Source organism: Aedes aegypti, chromosome 3 (genome assembly GCF_002204515.2).
Source record: "Aedes aegypti strain LVP_AGWG chromosome 3, AaegL5.0 Primary Assembly, whole genome shotgun sequence".
Taxonomy (NCBI): domain Eukaryota; kingdom Metazoa; phylum Arthropoda; class Insecta; order Diptera; family Culicidae; genus Aedes; species Aedes aegypti.
Genome location: NC_035109.1, coordinates 108,670,721 through 108,692,596, shown reverse-complemented (window position 1 = coordinate 108,692,596; position 21,876 = coordinate 108,670,721). Strand labels below are relative to the sequence as shown.

General features: G+C 36.5%; 1 protein-coding gene across 1 annotated transcript in view; it reads right to left on the bottom strand.

Moving 5' to 3' along the window:
- The window catches only part of LOC5570162 (neuronal PAS domain-containing protein 4), a 201,156-nt gene that overhangs the window by 162,484 nt on the left and 16,796 nt on the right, over nucleotides 1-21,876 (bottom strand). The window contains exon 2 of the mRNA XM_021850707.1: nucleotides 20,399-20,881. Within this exon, the coding sequence (XP_021706399.1) occupies nucleotides 20,399-20,493 (95 nt within the window). The 5' untranslated portion in view covers nucleotides 20,494-20,881. The remainder of the gene's footprint in view (nucleotides 1-20,398; nucleotides 20,882-21,876) is intronic.

The window sequence follows — 21,876 nt, the reverse complement described above, 5'->3', positions numbered from 1 at the left end:
TTCTAAAGCTCAAAATGCATCTTTCCGCGTAAAACTGATTCCTGGACCACTGTGCAGTGTTATAGCGAAGAAATTCTAGATTTTGCTACCAGGCGGCGCTAGTGAGAATGACAATTTCTGTTTTTTTTTTTGCGTTTTGAAGGCCTGCTGTTCTCATTTTTTCTTGAAAGTTCAGTAAATGTTACGTTTACTGTTAAATTTTCAGCGATGTATGTTTTTTAATTTTTGAGATATATTTTTTTGAAAATGAATAAAATCAGTCATTTTTCATCGGCACACAGTGTAGGTCTCAGCGAAATATTTTTTTTTGTTTAAAAAAATCATAACTTTTGAACAGCTCAACCGATTTCCATTTTTTTTTGTGGAATGAAGGCTTAAGATTTCAACTTTTCAGAAAAAATATAAAATTCCGAAAAAAAATTTTTACATGAAAAAATAAAAGAATAATCTAGTTTTTTAGGAAGTTTTCATGCCGTCCAAGAAAATTGAAAATCGGTCAAGTGGTGCAAAAGTTATGATTTTTTTTAAAATAAAAATTTTGCAAAGCTGCGTTCTTTCTGGTCATTGTTTTTCGGAAATGGTCACCCTGATACAAAAATCCAAAAACACGTATATCTTTATTTCGGATAAGGAAAAAATAGCAATTCACGGAATTTGGTGACCCACTAAATAGGTTTTTTATGGAATGGGTGTATGTGTCCATCTAGGCCTTTCTTTTCACCCCAAAACCCATGGTGATGGTAGCCATACGGTGGCTCAGCATTGGACCTTCGCTTCTGTGCATGGCGTGGTCAGCGATGGAGATGCATCAGAAATTATATCGGAATGCATTCACCATTATTTTAAAATTTCTAAAAAATTGTTGTGTAATGATTTATTAAAAAACTCAAAACAGTTGCGTAATGAGAAAGCGTTGCGTAATGAATCATTACAGCACTGATTTCAGTTGCGTAATGACTATTCCCGCAGTGCATACTTCAATGCAGGAAAGTAGGCCGTTTCATGACAGATTGACGTGATGAAAAACAGCCTATTACGATGAGAAATTGTAAAAAAAACTTATATTTGGTAGTTACCATTTATCAAGCGGGGCAAACTAACACCCCTGTGGGGCAACTAACTTTCATGAGGAATTCGTCCCACAAAAATTCACAGGACCTCAAAAACATGAGAACGCACTAAGTCTATCACTAAAGATAGGTCCGCGTGCCACTCATAGACGATGAAATCCATTCTAAGCCTTTTTTCGTTGTGATGCTTTCAGTGTTGCCTTCCCGATAGTTATAATTCACAATTGATTATTTTGTACAGATTTGTGGTTCCACATCATAATCATTGCATAAAACATTGAATATTTTAGCTGCAATTTGTATTTTTAGTTATTTTTCTTTCATTTCAACCTGTCAGCTCTACTCTGTCATCCGGCGTCCATTTTGCCCCAACAGACGATATTTTCAAATAAGTTTTTTTTAATGTTTTTAAATATCAGAGAAAAATCAACTGCATTTTTGAATACAACATTAATAATTGAAGATTGAATCAGAAGCTACATTTTCGGACAATTTGCAGTCATTCGCCTCTCAAACCTTATTTTGTGAGGCAAGAATGTTATAATTTTTGAGCCCAATATAATCATGTCAATTTTTCGATTAAAAAATGATAATTACAATGTTTTACAATCTTAGTGGATAACTTACTGTTCTGACTGACAACTAAGGTATTGTGTGCATCTTAAATTTAAAATTTTCCGCGCATGCATTCTGACCTGGGTGTTCATACTGCCCCGATATGCCTACTGATGCCGGTAAGTGATAGGTACTGTAAAACGGGGTAACTTTGATAGATTTTCAAGTACTGGCATCCTAGCTTACAAATACATTTCGCTAAGAAGTTTGAGACCATATTCATGTTCTATGATACTAGAGTATCAAAGATAAATCACCAACTATTCAAAACTACATCATATAGTGATCGTAGAACAAATTGTTTGTAAACGTTTCTAAAATGCTAAAATCGTATAGGGAAAATGTACCGGTATTCGCCATGTACCAGTTATTCGCCACCCCGGATTATATACCGTTTTACTACATATATGGTTGCCAATTGTTTAGTGTTCGCTAAATTGCTTTAAGATGATACGGAAATATTCTTGGAAACCGCAAAATTTTATCAGAAAATAATAGAAAAAAATCATTTTCCCTTAAATTTTTGCTCCTTTGCACCTATTTTTCGCCAAGGTGTTCCTGAATTCGCCACCCTCCATAAGAAAACAACGTAGGTGGCGAATTCAGGAACCGAAATTAAAATCGTGGCCAATACTGGTGCAAGTGGTCCAGTATTCGCTACCCCCATTTTTAATACAAAAACAAAGTTACAGATTAGTTTTTATATTTTTCCTGCTGAGCATGGATTGAAAGCTTTCGTTTAATGTATTGACAGTAACCAAAGGTCGTTTGATTTATGTATAAACAATATTTTTCCTTAGGGTGGCCAAAACTGGTACAATTCCCCTAAATTTTTAATATTCGTATATAAAGCCTCGAATTTTCTCGATTCAAATAAAATCAGCTTTTACATGAAGTATACTAATATTCTTTAGTTTTGCATTCGTTTTTCTTAACCGATTTACAGAAATCATGATATTTCGTTCTGAAAAATGAAAGTTTGTTTGTATACCCGAGGAGGAAAGAATAACTCGCAATAACTTATGCATACCATATTTTGGTATCATACCATAATTAGGTATTGTTCAGTTGTCAATACCTCATTTTGGTATTATAAAGGTATTTACAAAACAAGTTTAAAACAATCTAAAATACTTCATTTTGGTATTCGATAGCTATTGAGGTCTGCTGGAGGTATTGAACAATTATTGAAAAATTTCACTTTTATATGAAAATCCATCACGTAGTATTTAGGTATTACAATACCTGATCTAATTATCAGCTTGGTATTCGTAGAATGTGCAGAAGGTATTATTTGAGGTATTTTACCTCTTATGCAGGGCTCATTCATACCTCATTCAGGTTGGAAGTATTGGAAATTATCTGGTATGGAATACCTCAATTTGGTATTCAGTAGTTATTTTCTTCTGCTCGGGTAGCTCAGCTGTTTTGTGCGGTACAGTTGTCTCACTAGAACTGTTGATCAGGCAAGTATGGGAAATATATGCTACATACGGTGGTCAGATAGTTATACGAGATGAATTTTTGTCATTTCTATATTCGTTTTCTGATTAACTCATATTCTCTACACGATTATCATTAGGGACATAACGATGGTATCACATGCAGACTGCTGTTAAGATTAAATGCTTCTCTTTTAAAACATCTAAGATCAGAAAGCGTTGAAATTGTTAGAAAAGGAACATAGTGGGGGCCCAGATAATCGTAGTTGTAAACGTACAGCTATTTTGCAAGATCAAGCTGGGTTCGATTCCCACTCGAGGATGTTTTCGTAAAGGAAATGTTCTAGACATCCTTGGACATAAAGTATCTCCGTTAACACGAAATACACTTGCAAAAATGGTCAATTGGCAAAGTAAGCTCTCATTTAATAACTGCGGAAATGCCTTTATGAACACTAAGCTTAGAAGCAGGGTCTATTCCTGTTGGGAAGTAATGCCAGAAAGAAAACAAAGGAAGAAGAATCATATTAGAGTGTTCCTAGGCAATACACGCTTGTGGAATTTATATAGAAGAATTATTGGAAAAAATGCATGAAATCTATTCTTAATGGACTTGGACATCCTTGTTACGCCCTTGGTAGCGAGAACTGCATCGAGTACCAAGTCGAACGAAGCCAGTCAGCGAAACATCATAAGAAGAACCTTATTTGCGAGGGAGGCAGGGAAAATCGAATTTTGATATAACAATTTCGATAAGTGGACCAATGTGTATATTTCTCCCTCTCGTCTTGTCCGAGGCCCGATGGACAACAACCATGTGTATGAAGACGAAGTACACATTAAACGGCCAGCGTAATGGAGCGAAATGTCGATACAAGACGCCTCTCGCAAGAATCGAGCGCGCAGAGATGTCGTTTGTTTACGACCTGATCCGTATATAAGTAGCTGACTGCGATTGGGCACGGTGAAGAAGGGGGGGATCCGAGGATCGGAGCGCGGAATGATGATCGAGTTGAGATTGTAGCTACAACTACTCATCGCACAAGGGGGAAAATATTGCTTTTGATATACGCAAATAATTGGCCACCCACAACACGGTACAGGGACTGCAGGGACGCCAGCAGTGAAAAAATTGGGACAAGAAGGATTTTTCTAGAAAAGGTGATCCAGGATTGAGTTGGATGAGGGTTTAAAGAGTTGATTATCAGAACTTTTCGGACACCGGAATTGCGTTAATTGTCAATTTGGGTCCGATAGAGTTCCATTGGGGCCTTCCTTAGCCGAGTAGTTAGAGCCCGCGGATACAAAGCAAAACCACGTTGAAGGTGTCTGGGTTCGATTCCCGGTCGGTCCAGGATCTATTTGTAAAGAAAATTTCCTTGATATCCCTGGGCGTAGAGTATCATCATACCTGTTACACGATATACGAATGCGAAAATGGCAACTTTGGCAAAGAAAGCTCTCAGTTAATAACTGTGGAAGTGCTCATAAGAACACTGAGCTGAGAACTAGGTCTTAGAGAGGACGTTATGCCAAAAATAAGAAGAAGAGTTCCATTTACAAATTTCTACGAAATCGCGAATTTCTACACTGAAATCTCCATTTACGTTACTTCTTTACTTGACAAAATCGATTCTCATGAGCTTATATGGGTACAAACGTTGTTCATAAGCATTCAAAAACCACTGGTTACGCTTATAGAACTGAAAGCCTATGTCTCACGGAGTTCTTGGCTAACGTAGACATTAGAGTATAGTTGTCATAATTTTGAACAAGTTTTGTCACACAAGTCTTACTTTTAATCTATTATCATCAGTATACAAAATTGCATACAAACTGAAATCCGACGACAAGCATTGTATTTACGTCAAACAAATTACATATAAGTAAAATTCAGTTGATGTACTCCCGACCCGACTAATTACGAAAGTCGAGGTTTCAGTGTATTCCAATTTTGACGCAGTGACCAACAAACAATTTTCTTCAACTTAACATTAAATGCGAATGATCCCCCTCAGAAGAAAGTGAGATGGCACGTAGTGATGACGAAGATGACGACAACTCGCGACATCGAATCCACATCGCTGTCCACATGACAACGACAACGACGACAGTTCGAAGAAATCCCCCAATCGCCGATCGAAGAAGATCACCTTAACCCCTTCTTCGCCCCGAGAGAGCAGCAATCAGTGTAACACACATCTCCATATACCTACACGTTTGCTTCCATGTGATCAGCAGTTAGTGACCAGCGTGAAACAACCCAGCAGAGAGGGACAGAGAGAAAAGACATTTTCTTAATTAACTCTTTAAAAACTGTTCGCTTCGCAGAGATCGGGGTTGACCGAACCGTTCGTTTGTCGTCCAATCGGAAAGATCCGATTGCCTGTTAGTGACCAATATGTTGGACGACGACGGTGACCAAGATGATCGTAACGAACGACAAAGACGATGATGACCGAATGTAAGCTGGACGATAGTTAGGTTAGTAGAGAAAGCTTTCCGAAGGAAGAAGCTGTGTGTAAGTTACGAGATTCATATCGCACTTCTCTGGTCGTTCGGAGTTAAGAAATCAGAAGCCGGACGAAGTCGATTTATGGTTATTGCTGGCAGGGATGGGATCAGTGAGGGAGGTTGAAAAGCTATCTGAGGGCTTGAAAGTTAAGGATCATATTTTGAGGTTTCACTGCAAATTAATGATAACCCAAGTAACCAAATAGCACTTTAATTCGCCCTGCGTGCTAATATAGTGCTATAATAGCCCTATAAGACCAAAAAGGCAAATAAGTAATTAAAGGGCTATTGGTAAATTGGGAAGTTTGATTGGAAGTTCTGTTACATATTTATCAAATAAATAAACAAATTTCGCATACAAGATTTTTGAAAATTTTACGATGAAGAAAATGAAGCTAAATATTGAATACTTAGAATGAAGATGAATCAAAAGCCCTCATCTCGAAGTTTGAAGAGCACAAGTCTGGAGAACCAGACAATCATTTACGCTGAAAACTTTATCGATTGGTCACTCCGTGTTGGTGAATAATTAATAAAACAATTTCAAACAAAACTTGGTATTGACAATGTTCTCGAAACTTGAAAAAAATCTTTTGTTGAAGCAAGAAGCATTGCAATATCAAAATATGAAGTAAAATTCTGATTTGTGAGTAGAGACGATGATAATTTTGATCAGTCTTAGAAACACGAGGAGAAGTCAATTTTAAAGAACTCACGATTCTGCTATGAAAATTATATGGCATAATCTGCAAAAAGAAATTAAAAACGCTTTTCTCAATGAAGAAACAAAAATTTTGAAAAAGTAATATTTTTTTAATTAAAGTAAATTTTTAGCTTCAAGTCTTTTAGGAATTTATCTAAAATTTTAAAATAAAACCTCAGATGCCATTTGCGGCATTGAAAGGGGTAAACAATTATTACTAACTAATTGCGAAAAAGCGCAAGTGCGCATAATTTTAATTTAGGACTCACTAGTCCTACTGAACTAACTGAACTTACTAGATTACTCAGGATTTCAAAAGCATTTTCAATCAAGAGAACGTGTTTTAAATTCCTAGGAGACTGATTTGGAAGAAGTGAAAACTTTTTAACATGAGCATGAGCGTATAGCGACGATGGAATTTTCTACATCCTCATCAAGAAACTTCAAGAAAGTAGCTTATCATTTTAAGTTGATATATCCAGTTGGCTTATTTATCTGACAAATGGAAAAATGTCAAAGTTGTGCCAATTTTAAACTAGACAGAAATCCTGCAGAAGTTTCTAGCAATCGTCCAATCAGTTTGCTTTCCTTTATCAAAAAACTTTTTGAAAATGTTATTTCATCAACAAAAAATAAATTTTTTTGCAATGAAAAATTCGGATTCCGACATGGACATTCGACCACACACCAACTTTTACGTGTAACAAATTTGATTCGTTCCAATATATCTGAAGGCTATTCTACTGGTCTTGCTCTTCTAGACAGTGTTTGGCATGGAGGGTTGAATGTAAAACTGAAAAACTTATACATTGTTAGAATAATCCAAAGTTAGTTGTCGAACCGTGCACTTTAGGTTAATTATCAGAACTTCAAGTTGGAAAGACTTCATGTAGGAGCTAGTGTTCAAGGCAGCATTTTGGAGCCAATATTATACAATATGTTCACATATGACCTAACTGGGTAACCCCAAAGATGTCAAAAATGTTTGATCCACAATACTTTTATTGATTCCGAATGTTCATTTCTACTGATATTGTCCTCAAAATGTATCCACATTATTATGTAATAGCTCATTTTGTACAAGCAAAAGTAAATGAAACCAAATATAACCCCCAATGCCAATTCCCCATTCCAATTGATTCAATTAACCGGGGCATTATAGAAATCAAAAAGAGCGACTGCCAAACAGGTTCACATGTACTTAACATCGCGCTCGCACCATTACCTGGCACATTATGAATGAAAAGAAACCCATTCCGAGGAGCAGTAGGTAGGTAGGTATGTAGGTGAGAGCAAAATAAAGTGGAAAAATGCTCAATCAATCAAAATTCAATTTGAACCATGAGCAGAACAATAGCGAACAAATTCGGTAATCGTTCCAGAAAAGAAGAAAAAAAAACGCTTTTAAACTTGCTCCACCAGAGCTGGCACCGCGCTGCGACGCACACGGGAGTAATTCGGGACAATCATGACAAAACAGTTATTTAAGCAACAAGTCGAATATGATGAATTTATCAACACGAGTACGTTCGTACATTTGTACGAACGTTAAGTTTTATTTAAATATTAAAATAGGCCATTTTCTTTAGTTATTCGCGATTCTCCATCAGGGAATATAAGTAATTGGAAACAAATATGGTCTTTACTCTCAAAAACGTATTATTATTCATGGAGAAACGCGAATAACTAAAGAATTTTCCAAATAAGTTGCAGGCAAATATTCATAGACCATTTTCAAAAGTTATTCTCGAGTCACAATGATCGATTTTTCTATGGAAAATACCTATTGTATCATGCCAAAAACATGTGTAAAATTTGCTGCAAATCAAAGATGGACGAATTCTGCGACTTGATTTGACATTAAATTCGTCTAAAGTAACATTTTTCGTAATGAATTAAGTTTCTGGTCTTATTCTTAGACTCGATAAGTTTCTGGCTTTACTCATAGACTTAACACAATTTTCTTGAATTTCGTTCTTTGGAAACACTAACATTGAGACGCTCGTTAGTAGTTCGCCCTGTGTAGTTTGCAATTTTGTCGCTACTTTGCGCTTGGTTGCATGTTATTTGGCCATATTCTAGCAGGTTCTAGCTCATGATCCCGATCACCAAAAAGCTCTTGTCTACAGCAAAGTTGTTCAAAAGCTTGAAATTTGAGGCAGCATGGTTTAGTTGGCAATTTTGGCACTACGTGACGCTAGTGCGCCAGTAATTTGATCATATTCCAAAAGACTGTAGTCTATTTAAATATGATGTCTTCGGCAAAGATGATCAGAAACTTAAATGCAATTTGAGACAGCTTTGTTTAGTTAGCAATTTTGCCGCGACGCTAGTGTGTATATAATTCGGTCATATTTCAATAGACTCTAGCTCATGATCCTGACCACCTAGAAAGTTCTTGTCTTTAGCAAAAAAAACGAAATCCTGAAGCAAAGAAGGGCACCATGGGAGATGAACTAAACACAAAAAGTTATATAGTCACATAAGGCTTGATTTTTAATCACTACTTCTTCGATCCAGTTTCCTAATTGCTAGTAATTTACGTTTTTCGTTATTTTCCATATGTTTTGACAGCTCTCGACTTCCAATCTTCCTTGCGTTTGTGTTGGTTGTTTAAGAAATTTGAGAATCCAGCGTAGCACGATCAGTGACTAGAATACAAGCATCAGTGTCGACGCTTGGCGGCCAGAGAGAGAAACTGCATACTCGAAAGGTTGTTGTCTGTACTTTTTGCTGCTGGCGCTAACTGTTAGCGGTTATGAACGAAATAAACAGTCGTTACCCTATTGTGTGCCTTTAAAAAGAGTACACTGCGGAACACGTTTTTGTCTCCAGCAACAAAATAACGCTATTCACTTAATTCAGGGTTGCTGAATCCATTGCCGTTTTCAGAAATTTCATAGCACGTCTAGTATTTGAGATATTCACTGTTGAAAATGCAAAAATTGACTATTTCAGCCAACTTGCATGCAAGTTTGCCAGCTTGTGAGGTAATATATTGGCTTAATTTGCCACAAAATTCAAACTTTATGTATATAACAATACTTATCATCAAAGTTTGTAATACTTTCGATACGGAAAAGTTATTTTTTGATGGTTTAGAGAATTGTTGTATTTTGCCATATAGAAGAAACGAAAAATTTTGTATGGAGACTGCAAGCATGTTAAAAAAATCGGTTTAATCGAAATTTAATCGCGCAATTTCAATCAAATTATGTCTGGAATGAAAGTTCAAGTTCTATTTTGCATGTTTGGTGGATTAGATTACAAACAAATATGATAAATTGTACTTTAAATTTCATGTAAACATCAATAAAACCAGTGTTTTATACAACTTTGGCGACCTGTAGCTAAAAATTGTGACGTGCTGGAACATTTCTGAGTATGGCACCAGATTCAGCAACCCCAAATCTACTAGAGACACATAATTTGATCCTTGAGACACGCAAAAATGTAATTTTTGTTACGCTGTGGTATCAAAGCGACGACGTGTAGTTTTTCGATATAAATTTTATTGAACAAGAACAGTATCAATGTTTGGATCAGATTGAAAACTTCTTTTACTTAATTAATCGCAAAAATTTCTAGTTTAAGGTGAAGATGAATCGAAGCCAAAGTTGAAATTTTCAAGAACACGGATCTAGAGAACCAAACATTCGTTTTAGCTGAAAACTTAATCGATTGGTCACTAGCTAGTGGTGACCAATCGATTAGGTTTTCAGCTCAACGGGTGTTTGGTCCTCCAGATCCGTGCTCTTGAAAACTTGAACGTTGGCTTCGATTCATCTTCACCTTAAGCACCTGGTTGCCTGAAAATCAAAATGAAAATTGATGAAATATAGTTTACTCAGCATTAAATTTGTAGCTTAAATCCAGTGAACATGTTTATGATAAAAAAAACATTTTGGATTGCACTCAAAATTAGGCCAACTAAAAACATATTTATTATATGTAAATATCAATTCGAAGCGTTTTTTCTAAAGAAAAATCAGAAAAATATCAATTCTCACTTTTATAATGCATATATCCGCTAAATGGAGCAACTTTAAAAATTCTGACAGCAGTGGGTCCAAACAACATTTAAAATGAACGCACACTTAGAAGTTCTCAAAAAAAGGCGGTTAAGTTATGGAGCTAAAGGCACTTTGGGACGGTCCATTAATTACGTAAGACAATTTTTGGGATTTTTCAACACCCCTCCCCCCATGATAAGATTTTTTGTATGAAAATCCAAAATAAATTGTATGGCGCGTAAGAAATCTCAACCAAAACCCCTTCCCCCATAACCCCTTACATAATTAATGGACAGCCCCTTTCTACGCTTTTTGGTAAAAAATAAACAATGCAACACCATTCCAAGGGATGAAAGATGATCTGTTGACAGGATTAAAACTCCAATGAATATGTTTGCAAGAAGGGGCCCAGATAGCCGTGGCGGTTAACGCGCAGCTATTCAGCAAGACCAAGCTGAGGGTCGTGGGTTCGAATCCCACCAGTCGAGGATCTTTTCGGGTTGGAAATTTTCTCGACTTCCAAGGGCATAGAGTATCTTCGTACCTGCCACACGATATACGCATGCAAAAATGGTCATTGGCATAGTAAGCTCTCAGTTAATAACTGTGGAAGTGCTCATAAGAACACTAAGCTGATGAGCAGGCTCTGTCCCAGTGAGGACGTAAGGCCAGAAAGAAGAAGAAGAATGTTTGCAAGAACAACTTTTAACAATTATTTTATATTTAAACCAAAGATTCGCTTTACCTAAAACTCAATTTTTCAAATCTGTTGCCTTTAATATGCAGGCTTTCATTTCAACATGAATTTAATTGTGGCAGTTCAGTGAAAATGTTTAGGCAGAAATAGAAATATTTGATAACAATCTGAATTTCTTTTGATTTAAAAACAACGAGACCGAGACGATTTTTAAACCTGTATGCCCAAATTCATAAAAATTAAAGCGATGTCATGCAGTTTTTTTTACATAAACTTGAAAACATTTTTTTTTGATTACACTCCAATTTGATTTTACCTAAAAAGCTACGGAAATCCCTTTTTCAAAATCTTTTACAGTTAATTCAATATTAATAGCAAAGATATGTAATTTTTCTACACAAACTGGTCTGTAGAAATTAATTTAAAAAACTTGTTTAGAAATCAACCGTTATGATTACACTAATTTTTTTCACTAAAAATTGCGAAAACCTTATTTTTGTATGTTTTTTTTTAACCTAAACTCAATGCGATGATTCATGAATTTTTATCAAAAAAAAAAAGAACACACTATGTTAGAAAAAAATACATGTCGTTTCTTTCAGTTTGGATGTACAAGCAAATAGGGTAGATGTACCAATAATGGAGGTATTAAGCACAATTGAACTTCATTTAACCGCCTGAATTCATGAAGCGCAATTAATGTACATGTTAATGTTGTAACGGAAAGTAACGAGCATTGACTTAATGAGAAAAATGATTTCATCGCAGTAATCCACGGCATGTCAGTGAAAAATAATACCTCCACTATTGGTACACTGTTCCTTTAGTTGCGGTATATTTTTAATTTGTGTTCCTATAGTTGCGGTATCCGTTGTTTTCTTATGGGATCCTCCACTATAGGGACACTTTACCGCAACTATTGGTACAAGTAAGAAAAGTTTTGACAATTTTAGTGATATTTCATCAGTTTTAAAGCAATTTGAACGGTGTTTTCAGCTAATCCGTGTATCAATAAATTAATACGTCGATTGACAGTGTCGGGTCTGTGAATAGTGTAATAAAATCAGTGAAAACGGTACTACCGCAACTATAGGAACACCCACAAAAGGGAACGCTTACCCTAGTTGTAGAAAATAAGTTTTTGCTTAGTTTTTTTTTTTCTGTGAAAGACATTTTGTCATCAAAAATTTTTGTTTTATCGTAAATAAAAAAACGTTAATGTATAATGTAGTAGCCAATGTACTGCCAATCAGGTTAAAACCTATTTTGTGTTTTATTTTTATTGATAAGAAGTTTTAAGTGTAACCCAAAATGTATCTTTCTGCTCAAACATATACACTGTTTCTGCACAATCTAATTTATGTAGAGAAACTTTATGTCATCGCTTTGAAACTCGGTTTAAAGGCAAATAGTAATAAAATATAAGTATTTCCTTAGTTGTTTAGCAAAAGAAATTTTGAGTATATCCACAAATTACTATTCATGCCCGAATCTATGACATTTGGTCGAATGACGTTTGGTCGAGTGACGTTTCATCGAATGGACATTTGGTCGAAAATAATTTAAATGATTTAAAAAGTGTACGACATTGATTGAAAGGACATTCGTCGAAAGTCAAAAATCGAGAAATAAGTAGAATATTAATTTTTAAAGCTAAAAGAACAGATTCACATTTTGTTGTTAGTACTGTGATTGAGTGATTGAAAATGGGAAGTACGTACCATGCAAGTAGAACATGATAGAGGGCAAAAAGTCAGCTTTGTTGTACTTCTGAAACTTCTTGAATGAACCTCAAGCCTTCATTATGTGACGAGCGATATATCGGGGATCCAGTTGATCAGACTCTCCCACAACATAGATTGACTCCTCGCTTTTATGACGTTTCTTGCTGTCATTTTTCTCATTAAGGCTTATTCTGCTATTCGGATGAATTGTGACGAGCAGATCTTGTGAGGAAGAATTCAGTATACAGAATAAACTTGACTATCTTGTTCGATTATTTTGATTGAATTTTTTATCAATCGATGTCATCGGCACCGTCATCCAAGCCTCAAGGAATGTAATAAAAATAATAAAAATCAGCAGTCATGCATTAAGAACGATCACATTATTGAAGAATAATTAATTATATAGAGCTTGAAACTTTAATAACCAAGCAACGTATTTGCGAGGCATTTTTTCCAGGAATGATGATATTCTGGAAGAAAAATATATTCAACATATTTTTATGTTCCAAACTTTGAAGTACTGTAGTTTAAAGAAAATTTGTAGTAGCTGAATATTTAGGTTAATGTAGGAAAACTATTTCTACAGTATTCGACACAATTCCCTTTAGGGTTCTTCAAAATTTGGTAAAATAAAATGTCCCGCCTTTAAATCCAAAAACAGCTGAAGAATAAAAAAAATTGATAAGAATAATTAAAACTTTATAGACAGTATCATATATACTATCCACATTGTAAAGCGTATGTAATATCATAGAGATAGATTAGAGTCATTTATTATTGACTTCTTAAGATCAAACTTTAATCCATTGTGAAAAACACCCAGTTTTGTTCTCTATCTGTTGGACAAAATGCTTTCCCAATAAACCTTTACAAATTCATTTTCAACCAAATGTCCGGTCGACAAAGCTTCATTTGACTAGACGTTCTAAAGGCATTCGACCAAATGTCCATTCGACTAAATGTCCGTTCGACCAAGTATACTTTCGACCAAGTTTCATTCGACCAAACGTCATTCAACTAATGTCCTAAAGCCCAAAGCACAAACATACTTAGTGAATTTCTGAAAGCGAATTCATGCCACAAAAATTTCATGTCAGTGGTTTTAATATTGATTTAGAGGCAAACAGAGTGAAAATTTAGGATTTTTCGTGGGTTTTCAGTAAAAAATTTTTTGAGTGTAATCCAAAATTGATTTTCTGCTCAAACACTGCTGGACACGTACGATCCAGTTGATGCCGAAAACACTACATGGCATCGATTCAAAATTAGATTTATAGGCAAACAGGTTAAAAAAATAGGATTATTTGAAGTTTTTTTTTTTTTTTGTTAAAAATGAGTTTGAGCGTAATCTTGAATTTATATTTCTACTCTAAAATATCCTCTAGATTAAGACTGCAATCAAATTAATATCGAAAAACCTACATGTCGATGCTTTAAATTTTGATTCAAAGGCAAACATTATTTCCTAATTCTTTACAGTAATTGAAATTTTGAGTGTAACCGAAAATTGATATATCTAGTCAAACATATTCTCTGCAATTATAAAAGCAAATTTGTGTCCAAAAAATGTCAAAGGTAGTTCTGAACTAAGACGTTCCTATGCAGATAGGAAACTGTGTTAGATCAGTTAGAAGTTATCTAGATCAAATCCAAAGGAACCAAAATGTAGTGTTACTTATTCTGAAATACTTTCTTCAAGATTTCAAACCTCTAGAATGCATATCCAGAGCACTGAATGTTTTGGTATGCGAAATCCAAGGTGTACACAAATCTGCTTCATTAGGGAGGCTCGAAATATGTTTTTGCTTTACGTGTCAATCTGTACATTATCTATCTAGTTATCTAGGGTCATTCGGGTTTGAAAAACTTTAACTATTACATTTGTGTTAAAAGTTTACACGATTCTCATGCCGTTTTGAATTGTAAATCGGTTGAACCGTTGCTGAGATACGGCTTATTGAATTTTAAGGTACAATTGATAATGGGAGTATGATGAGGGAGGAAAAGGACCTGGTGATAACCATGGGTAATGACCAAAAACGTGACTCTCTCTTAAAATTAGTTTTAAACTTTTGTCTCGCAATGCAAAAATATTGTTTGAGTATTAGAGAAGTACGTCGACATTCATAATATCGAATAATCACGAAAAATGAAAGGTAATGAATATTGAAATAATATTAAATAGGAGTAAGGTATAATGTCGGCACAAGGACGAACCATACATAGTTGGTTTAAGAATTGAAAATGTATCATAAGCATGAAACGAGCTCACCTGTTGGTAATCCATCCTCGACATAACACGAATATCTTTTCGCACTAGCACATCGCAAATCTCTTGATTCCGTCGGTTGCCGCAGGAAAAGGCAACCAGAGAGATAGAGATAGTAGTCGGGTTCAGAATGTGTTCAACTTCTAGAACTGCATTTGGTCCCTTGGTACATCAAGAGGTACCTGAGTTTGATAGATTGCAGTACACCTTTCACGGCATTCTAGATTTTGCTCTGCAAGGAACATTGAGGTCTTTATTTTGTATTTGATGCAATAGTATCAAAATACCATATACTACTTCTATCATCAATCAAAATAATAAAAGTGTTCAAAGAAAGGCTATGTTCTTTTTCTCTATCTAACGCAGATCCTATCTATAGTTTCTCATCACTCATGAAACTACAACAAATAGTGAAGCAGATACGAGCAATATGAAATGTTTACGTCAGCTCCGTAGACTACGGGAGAAAAAATACAGCGGTATTCAAATTCTCATTTCATTTTCAAATTTAATATTACGGTCACAAAATTGTTCCAGTTACCCCTCTGTGCGACGGCGCGGCACAGATCCAGCGCTCTCGAAGCTTATTATGAACGACATCGCGTCATAATCGACATCTCTACGATGACGACGACGAGTGAGGGACCCTTTTTCGATCGATCCAGAGCATAGAAGGTACGCCACAGGCAGCCGCCGTCGTCGGTACAAAGCACAGGTGCGCAACCTCCGAAATCCGTGTAAAAGGCAATTAGAAGGTTGGGTGCTATTCAGCAGAAATGGTCGTATTTTGATCGGAAAGTGTTGCTACTCTAGGTCGATGCATGACTAAGGCGACAACGGGAAGGACGCACAGTCGAAAACATCAAACGTGACAGGCGTGACGCGATGGGCCATGATCGATTCTACCCATCGTGGATCTGGTGCTTCCTTCGTTTTCACCTTTCCCCGTTCAGCTTCCTCTCCGCGCTGTGCTGGTGCACCACTATTATAGGGCTAGTCACGGGCCCAAGAGCTGGGTGGTTCCCGTTGCTTAATTGACGGTGAAAGTGCCCGCTTAGAGTGGATATGGATCTGCGCGCCGGTTGTGTATGTTTGGCATCTTAAAAGCTTTTGTCGCATCCTCCCGCGGGGCTTTCTCGGATGTGGACTTCGGCTCCCGGAGCACGGTACGGTTCGGTAGAAGTACGATCGTCGTGACGGAGCGGTTTCTCGGTACTAAAGTGTGAAGTTAACCCAGTGCCTATGCCTGGATGTCCAGCAGGAGAACCATGGGATAGGTTCTAATTTTTATTCAACTGAAAATACCAGTTTTGATTGTCCGTATCAATTATGACGCTCCTGACTGTATGGACTGCGTTCGAGGGGTAATTAGCGAGTATTATCGTAAAGGGCAATAAATCTCTCGGTAATACTAATTTGTTACTTGTTTTAAGTTTGTTTAGAGTTGTTTCACGCATTTAGCGCGTCATGAATTAGCCGGTGATCGCGATATGTTTGGAGATCATTGTTTTCCTTTTAAAGGCATATGCAAATCAAACGTGTTAAACCATGCCAACCGCTATAACTACTAAAGTGCTCATACGGATACATTTCGTGATTGATTTTCTTTTATATCTCAAAGCATTCAACGCTCGATGTATATTAATCAGCAGTGGCGATTAGTAAGACCATCAAAATAATGATTTTGCAATTCCGATGCAAATCAATCAGCTTTTCATTAAGATGATACGGCTTGCTTTTCCTACTAAAAATAACAATACTGAAAAGTGCTACTTTTCAGTATTCTTTTCGGTGCTGAAAAGTAGCACTTTTCAGTACTGTTTTGTGAGGCGTCAACCAAATACACTAGTCCCTACTACCATAGCATCTGATTCCATATCCGATACGCGATCCGATCTTAATGACACTTGTTTGGGATCGGATCGTCCAGCATTCGTAGGCAGTACTGTACGTGCATATCAATAAAAATCAATTGGGAAGTCGTATTCATACTACAAATATGTCAAATGCAAGCTTTTTATGCATATCCTATATGTAAAATATCGAAACTGAGCTAAAACCATAGTTTCGCTGTGAAAATCTTGTTGGTTAGTATAAGTCACCAGAACCAGTTTCGGCCAGAGATTTGACACCGCTTCTTAAATTGGCCAATCACATTGATTTCTTACGAGAGTGGCCAAATCAGGAGTACGCTGGTCAAGTTAGGTGTATGGGAGTTAAAGTTATAAGGAAAATTAATTGTTTTTCTTTTGTTTTGGATCAATTATGACGAGTAAATTAATGTAGCTCTATCATGTGCATGTGATCTACTGAACACAAAAGGTTTCATGCCAATTGGCTATGTAAAACGGTGTACAATCTACTATGGCTATAACTGGCGTATGGCCTAAAACGGTGCTTCTACCCTACCTGTTTTGTCCTCCAGCAGGGAATAAAGTTCTGTATGATGTAAACGAGCAAATTTGGGACATTTCTAGATACTACTGTATCACAGCCTTCGTGATTGAAAAACTGGAATGATTCTACACATGCAGCAATTGTCGGAAAATAAGATCATTTTGGTTTGGTGACTTGGATCTTGGCTCCTAGAGGTCCGACTGAGCTGAAATTTTAACCGCAACTAGGAAATAACTTGCGTGTAACTGAAACTTGGGCAGTAAAAAAATCACACGTTTTGATCACCCACTTTAAAGTTATCGCAAATGCCTCCATTTTGTTAAAATGCGAAATTTTATATTTTGAACTATTTTTAAAACGATTTAGAGCAATATACTCTTTGGCAAAAATGTTTGATTTAACAAGAGAATCAATTATGTAGAACAAATATTCAAACTTTTCAAAATATATCAAAACCCAAATTTTGACATTTCTTTCAATATGGGACATTTGCGATAGCTTTAAAATGTGTGACCAAAATGGTGTAAGTGTTTTACTGCACAAATTTTAAGTTTTTTTTCCTAGTGGCAGTACAAATTTACAAAATCAATCGGAGCTCTAGGAGTCAAGATCCAAACTTGACCATTTTGTATGAAAAACGCCAAAATGATCTTTTTTTTTCGGCGCGCCGATCACTGTGGATGTATGTTTCTCTCGAAATGTTTGTTTGTGTTTTTGGAAATAATTCATCTAGAACGGATTTTTGGTAACAGCAAAAAATGTTGTATGCCATACGTTGCAAAACTCGATTTTTTCAACACTCGGCGAGCCGCCTTGAATAAATATGCAACTCATGCTGAATAAATCATCATTTTGCAACTTGTTGTATAAGAAACTATTTCAATAATAAAGATAAACCCTATAAATGTTCCCATTTTGTGAAATTAAATAAAGAGGTGGATCGAAATCCGTACATTTCATAAAAATAGTAGCCGTTTTGTTTTGATGGAACTCTGGACCAAGTTAACAGTCAAATATTACGTAGGGAAAAAGCATCAATTTGCGGCTTAAAAGAATTCTGTGCTATTTTTCGGATTTTTATACCAAAATCGGATGATTGGGTCCTAAACTACGGATGCATCGAAAATTGGTGCTTATTTTACGCTCTGTTTTATCAGGGATATTATTTCGATTCTATCACGCTTTTTGTAATTCATGAGTGAATTGATCCTAGAGTGTTGAAAATTTATTCCTGCAGTTCCGTTGAATATCAGTCTACTCTCCAAGTAACCATAAGCACTAATAATAAGCCCTAAATCAGCATCATAGATGCATACATGCATTATAATAGCACTACAAATGCCTACACGCCTAATAACAGCACTTCTACTGCATAGAAACTCTATTACTGCATCATTAATGTTTCTAAGCCTGATGCGTACATGCATTAAATAAATAATATATTGGCTCTATATTCGCATATAGGGCATGTTAAGGTGAAGATTAATCGAAGCCAAAGTTCAAATTTTCAAGAGCACGGATCTGGAGAACCAAGCATCTGTTCAAGCTAAAAACTTAATCGATTGGTCACCAGCTCGTGGCTTCGATTTATCTTCACCTTAAAATGTCCTCCAGTGTTTTGACAGATATACCACGTGCTTTGTGTTTGCATATAGTGGTAAGAGGGAGTCAAAAAAAATCTTCTCACTACTACAATCCCAGGTTTTATGACGGGGTAAAGTGATGCTTTAAATTGATCACTTTTTTTCCCAATAATATTCATCTTATGTGGCCGAAGGAGCAAAGGATCAGGACTTCAACAACTCTACAATACGGGTGTCGCAGGTTCGAGACGGAAAATGAGGAATTTTCATCATCATAAAACAAGGATCAAAATGTGGCAATGGCAAACCCTCAAAAGGATAAAACCACCAAAATAAATAAGTCTGATGCAGAGAAGTACTATCTGAATCATTTTATTATATTTTTGCATACTATTCGGGGTATCCATCTTTATTCATTCATTTGTTTACCTCGTGTACCAGCTGCTTGGCCGCATACGCGAAAGCTCTCTGGCTGCGTACGTGAAAGCATACGATATTCGCCCTTAAAACTTGGTAAAAACAACTGACTTTTCTCACGTGGTCTTATATTAGCATTAGTGGTGCAGAGAAGCACGGTTATATCTTTGCATTATAGTGGCACGCTAATTCGCCTTTTCTGGCATAATAACAGCATTTATGCGTATATAAAACTGACATGCATCAAATGAATACCCTCTATGCGGATATAATGCTGTTACCGTGCCGCATTGTCGTGCTTACTGGTAACTTGGGTCCCTATCGAGAGAATGAACAACATAACGGCCTACTTTTCCTACTAAACGAAATAGTGCTGAAAAGTACTAATTGTTAGCACTAATATTAGTATCGAAAAATAGCACTTTCCAGTACTGTTGTAAAATAATGGTGAATACATTCCGATATAGTTTCTGATACCCTCAAGTGGTCTTCTACGAAATTGCAAAAAATGTTATACGTAACTCGTTGCAGAACTCGATTTTTCAGCATTCGTCGTAATTATCCTACTCGGCAAGCTTCGTAAGATAAATTTACGACTCGTACTGTAAAAACTATCGTTCTGCAACTTGTTCCGTAAACTACTAATTTATCATTCATTTCATTTTTGATCTCCTCGAATGATGGACCTTGATGACGTCCATTTTTGTCATCATAGGTTAAAAAATGTGCCTCTTTACTTAAACATTTTTGAAAACAGTTTTTGTGATTGTTTTTTCTATGTAATGGAGAAGTAATCCTTGAAAGTCTTTCTCGCTCGATCAAAGAAATCAATTCTACTAGTATTGGATTACTGCATTTTAAAAAGCTTCAATAAACATCAAGGTTTGTACTATAGATGTTGCTTGCTAATTCGATGTTATTAAAAATATATGAACAATAACTTGCACTCACCTGGTGAACATTTTGAAGTTCGATTGCTGCCCTCCTACTGCCGATACCCGGGAAGTATATCGCTCCCCACCCTGGTCCGTGTATTCCGATCTCATGAATCTCGAAATTGTTTCGAAAGTTTCTTCGCTCGAAAGTGAATACCTATGTATATTTCTCACAAATCCATACAACGTTCACTGTTCTTCTTGTTCAAATGACATCAACGCGCCGTCGCCAAACGACGAACCTGATTTCTCCCGTCGGACAATTTGTAGCGGGATCACAACCGACAACCGTCTAATCCCCCTTCATAAGCACGTTGCAACCGTTAAACACCGTTGGCCACCGTTCCGTTTCCATGTTCGAAGGTTGAGAGGTTGTTTCGAGACAGTCGCTCTGTTTTTTTTTGTGAGACGAAGACGATGGAAGATGACACGTCCCGTCCGGACGAGGAGACTGCTCTAGTATTTCCACCGCGATCACCGGTAGGGGGTGGTTGAAACTCTGAAAGTGGAAACAAGAAAAAAGGAGCTTGTTAGAGTCATCCGCGTTCGAAGGTTTCAACAAGGTTTGGCATTTGGTTTCGTTGAGTTGAAAAATTTTGAACTGTTCTGGCGTTTTGAACGGTTTTGGTCTGGTTTTCAATAATTGTCGGTAGGATCCAAAAACAGATAAAATGACAACCCTATATGGCAATCGTAGGAGAGATCTTTCTTAAGAGTATCACTTAAAAAAAGTGATCAAAATAATGTTAAAGCTTTGCAAAAAGCAAAAGTCTTAGAAGAAAGCTTCAGAGCCCCTTTCAGATCCGTCAATGTCAACGGTAGGGTCATGGTACCAAAAATTGCCGCATGGACGCTAAATACATGATTTAGGGAAGTTCTACTCACGCTAAGGAAGTCTGTCCTATGAAGGAAGATACCAAAAATTTCATATATGCAAATTACGGGGGCAATCATAAAAACTCCAAAGAGCAAACCGTCACTAATAGGTGAATAAATATCCAACTACCGCAAGTGGGAGCGCCCTCGCCATGGTCGGTAGCACTAACCCTTCGCTTAATGTGTTCCGCTGTAGTTTGGGAAATTGTGTTGACAAAATGGATTAGTTAATTTTAATGGGTACAACACCAGTTGAGATGAGGCTTCCCATCTACCTACCTAAATCGACGCGAGACGAACTTCATTTCCAGATTCCGCCCCATTCGACCGCGTATAGAACACCGTTGTCGTGACTGGGTGCCATTGTTTGAAGGTGAGCAATTTGATGCAAGTGTCCCTTTTGGAAGGGATTGATGCAATATATGTTTGCCACTGCCAAACAGAATGTCAGCGGTGCATTTTTTCCGACTTGGGGTACTTGTAAGGCTCAATGGGATACAAGCGAGTTTAAATGTTAGCTGATTTGTTAGATTCCGTCTTCGATTGCTGCACATAGGAGTAACGTGGCTAATCCCCTGGGCATATTTTAGGGACATTATAAAAAGCTCACAATTAACT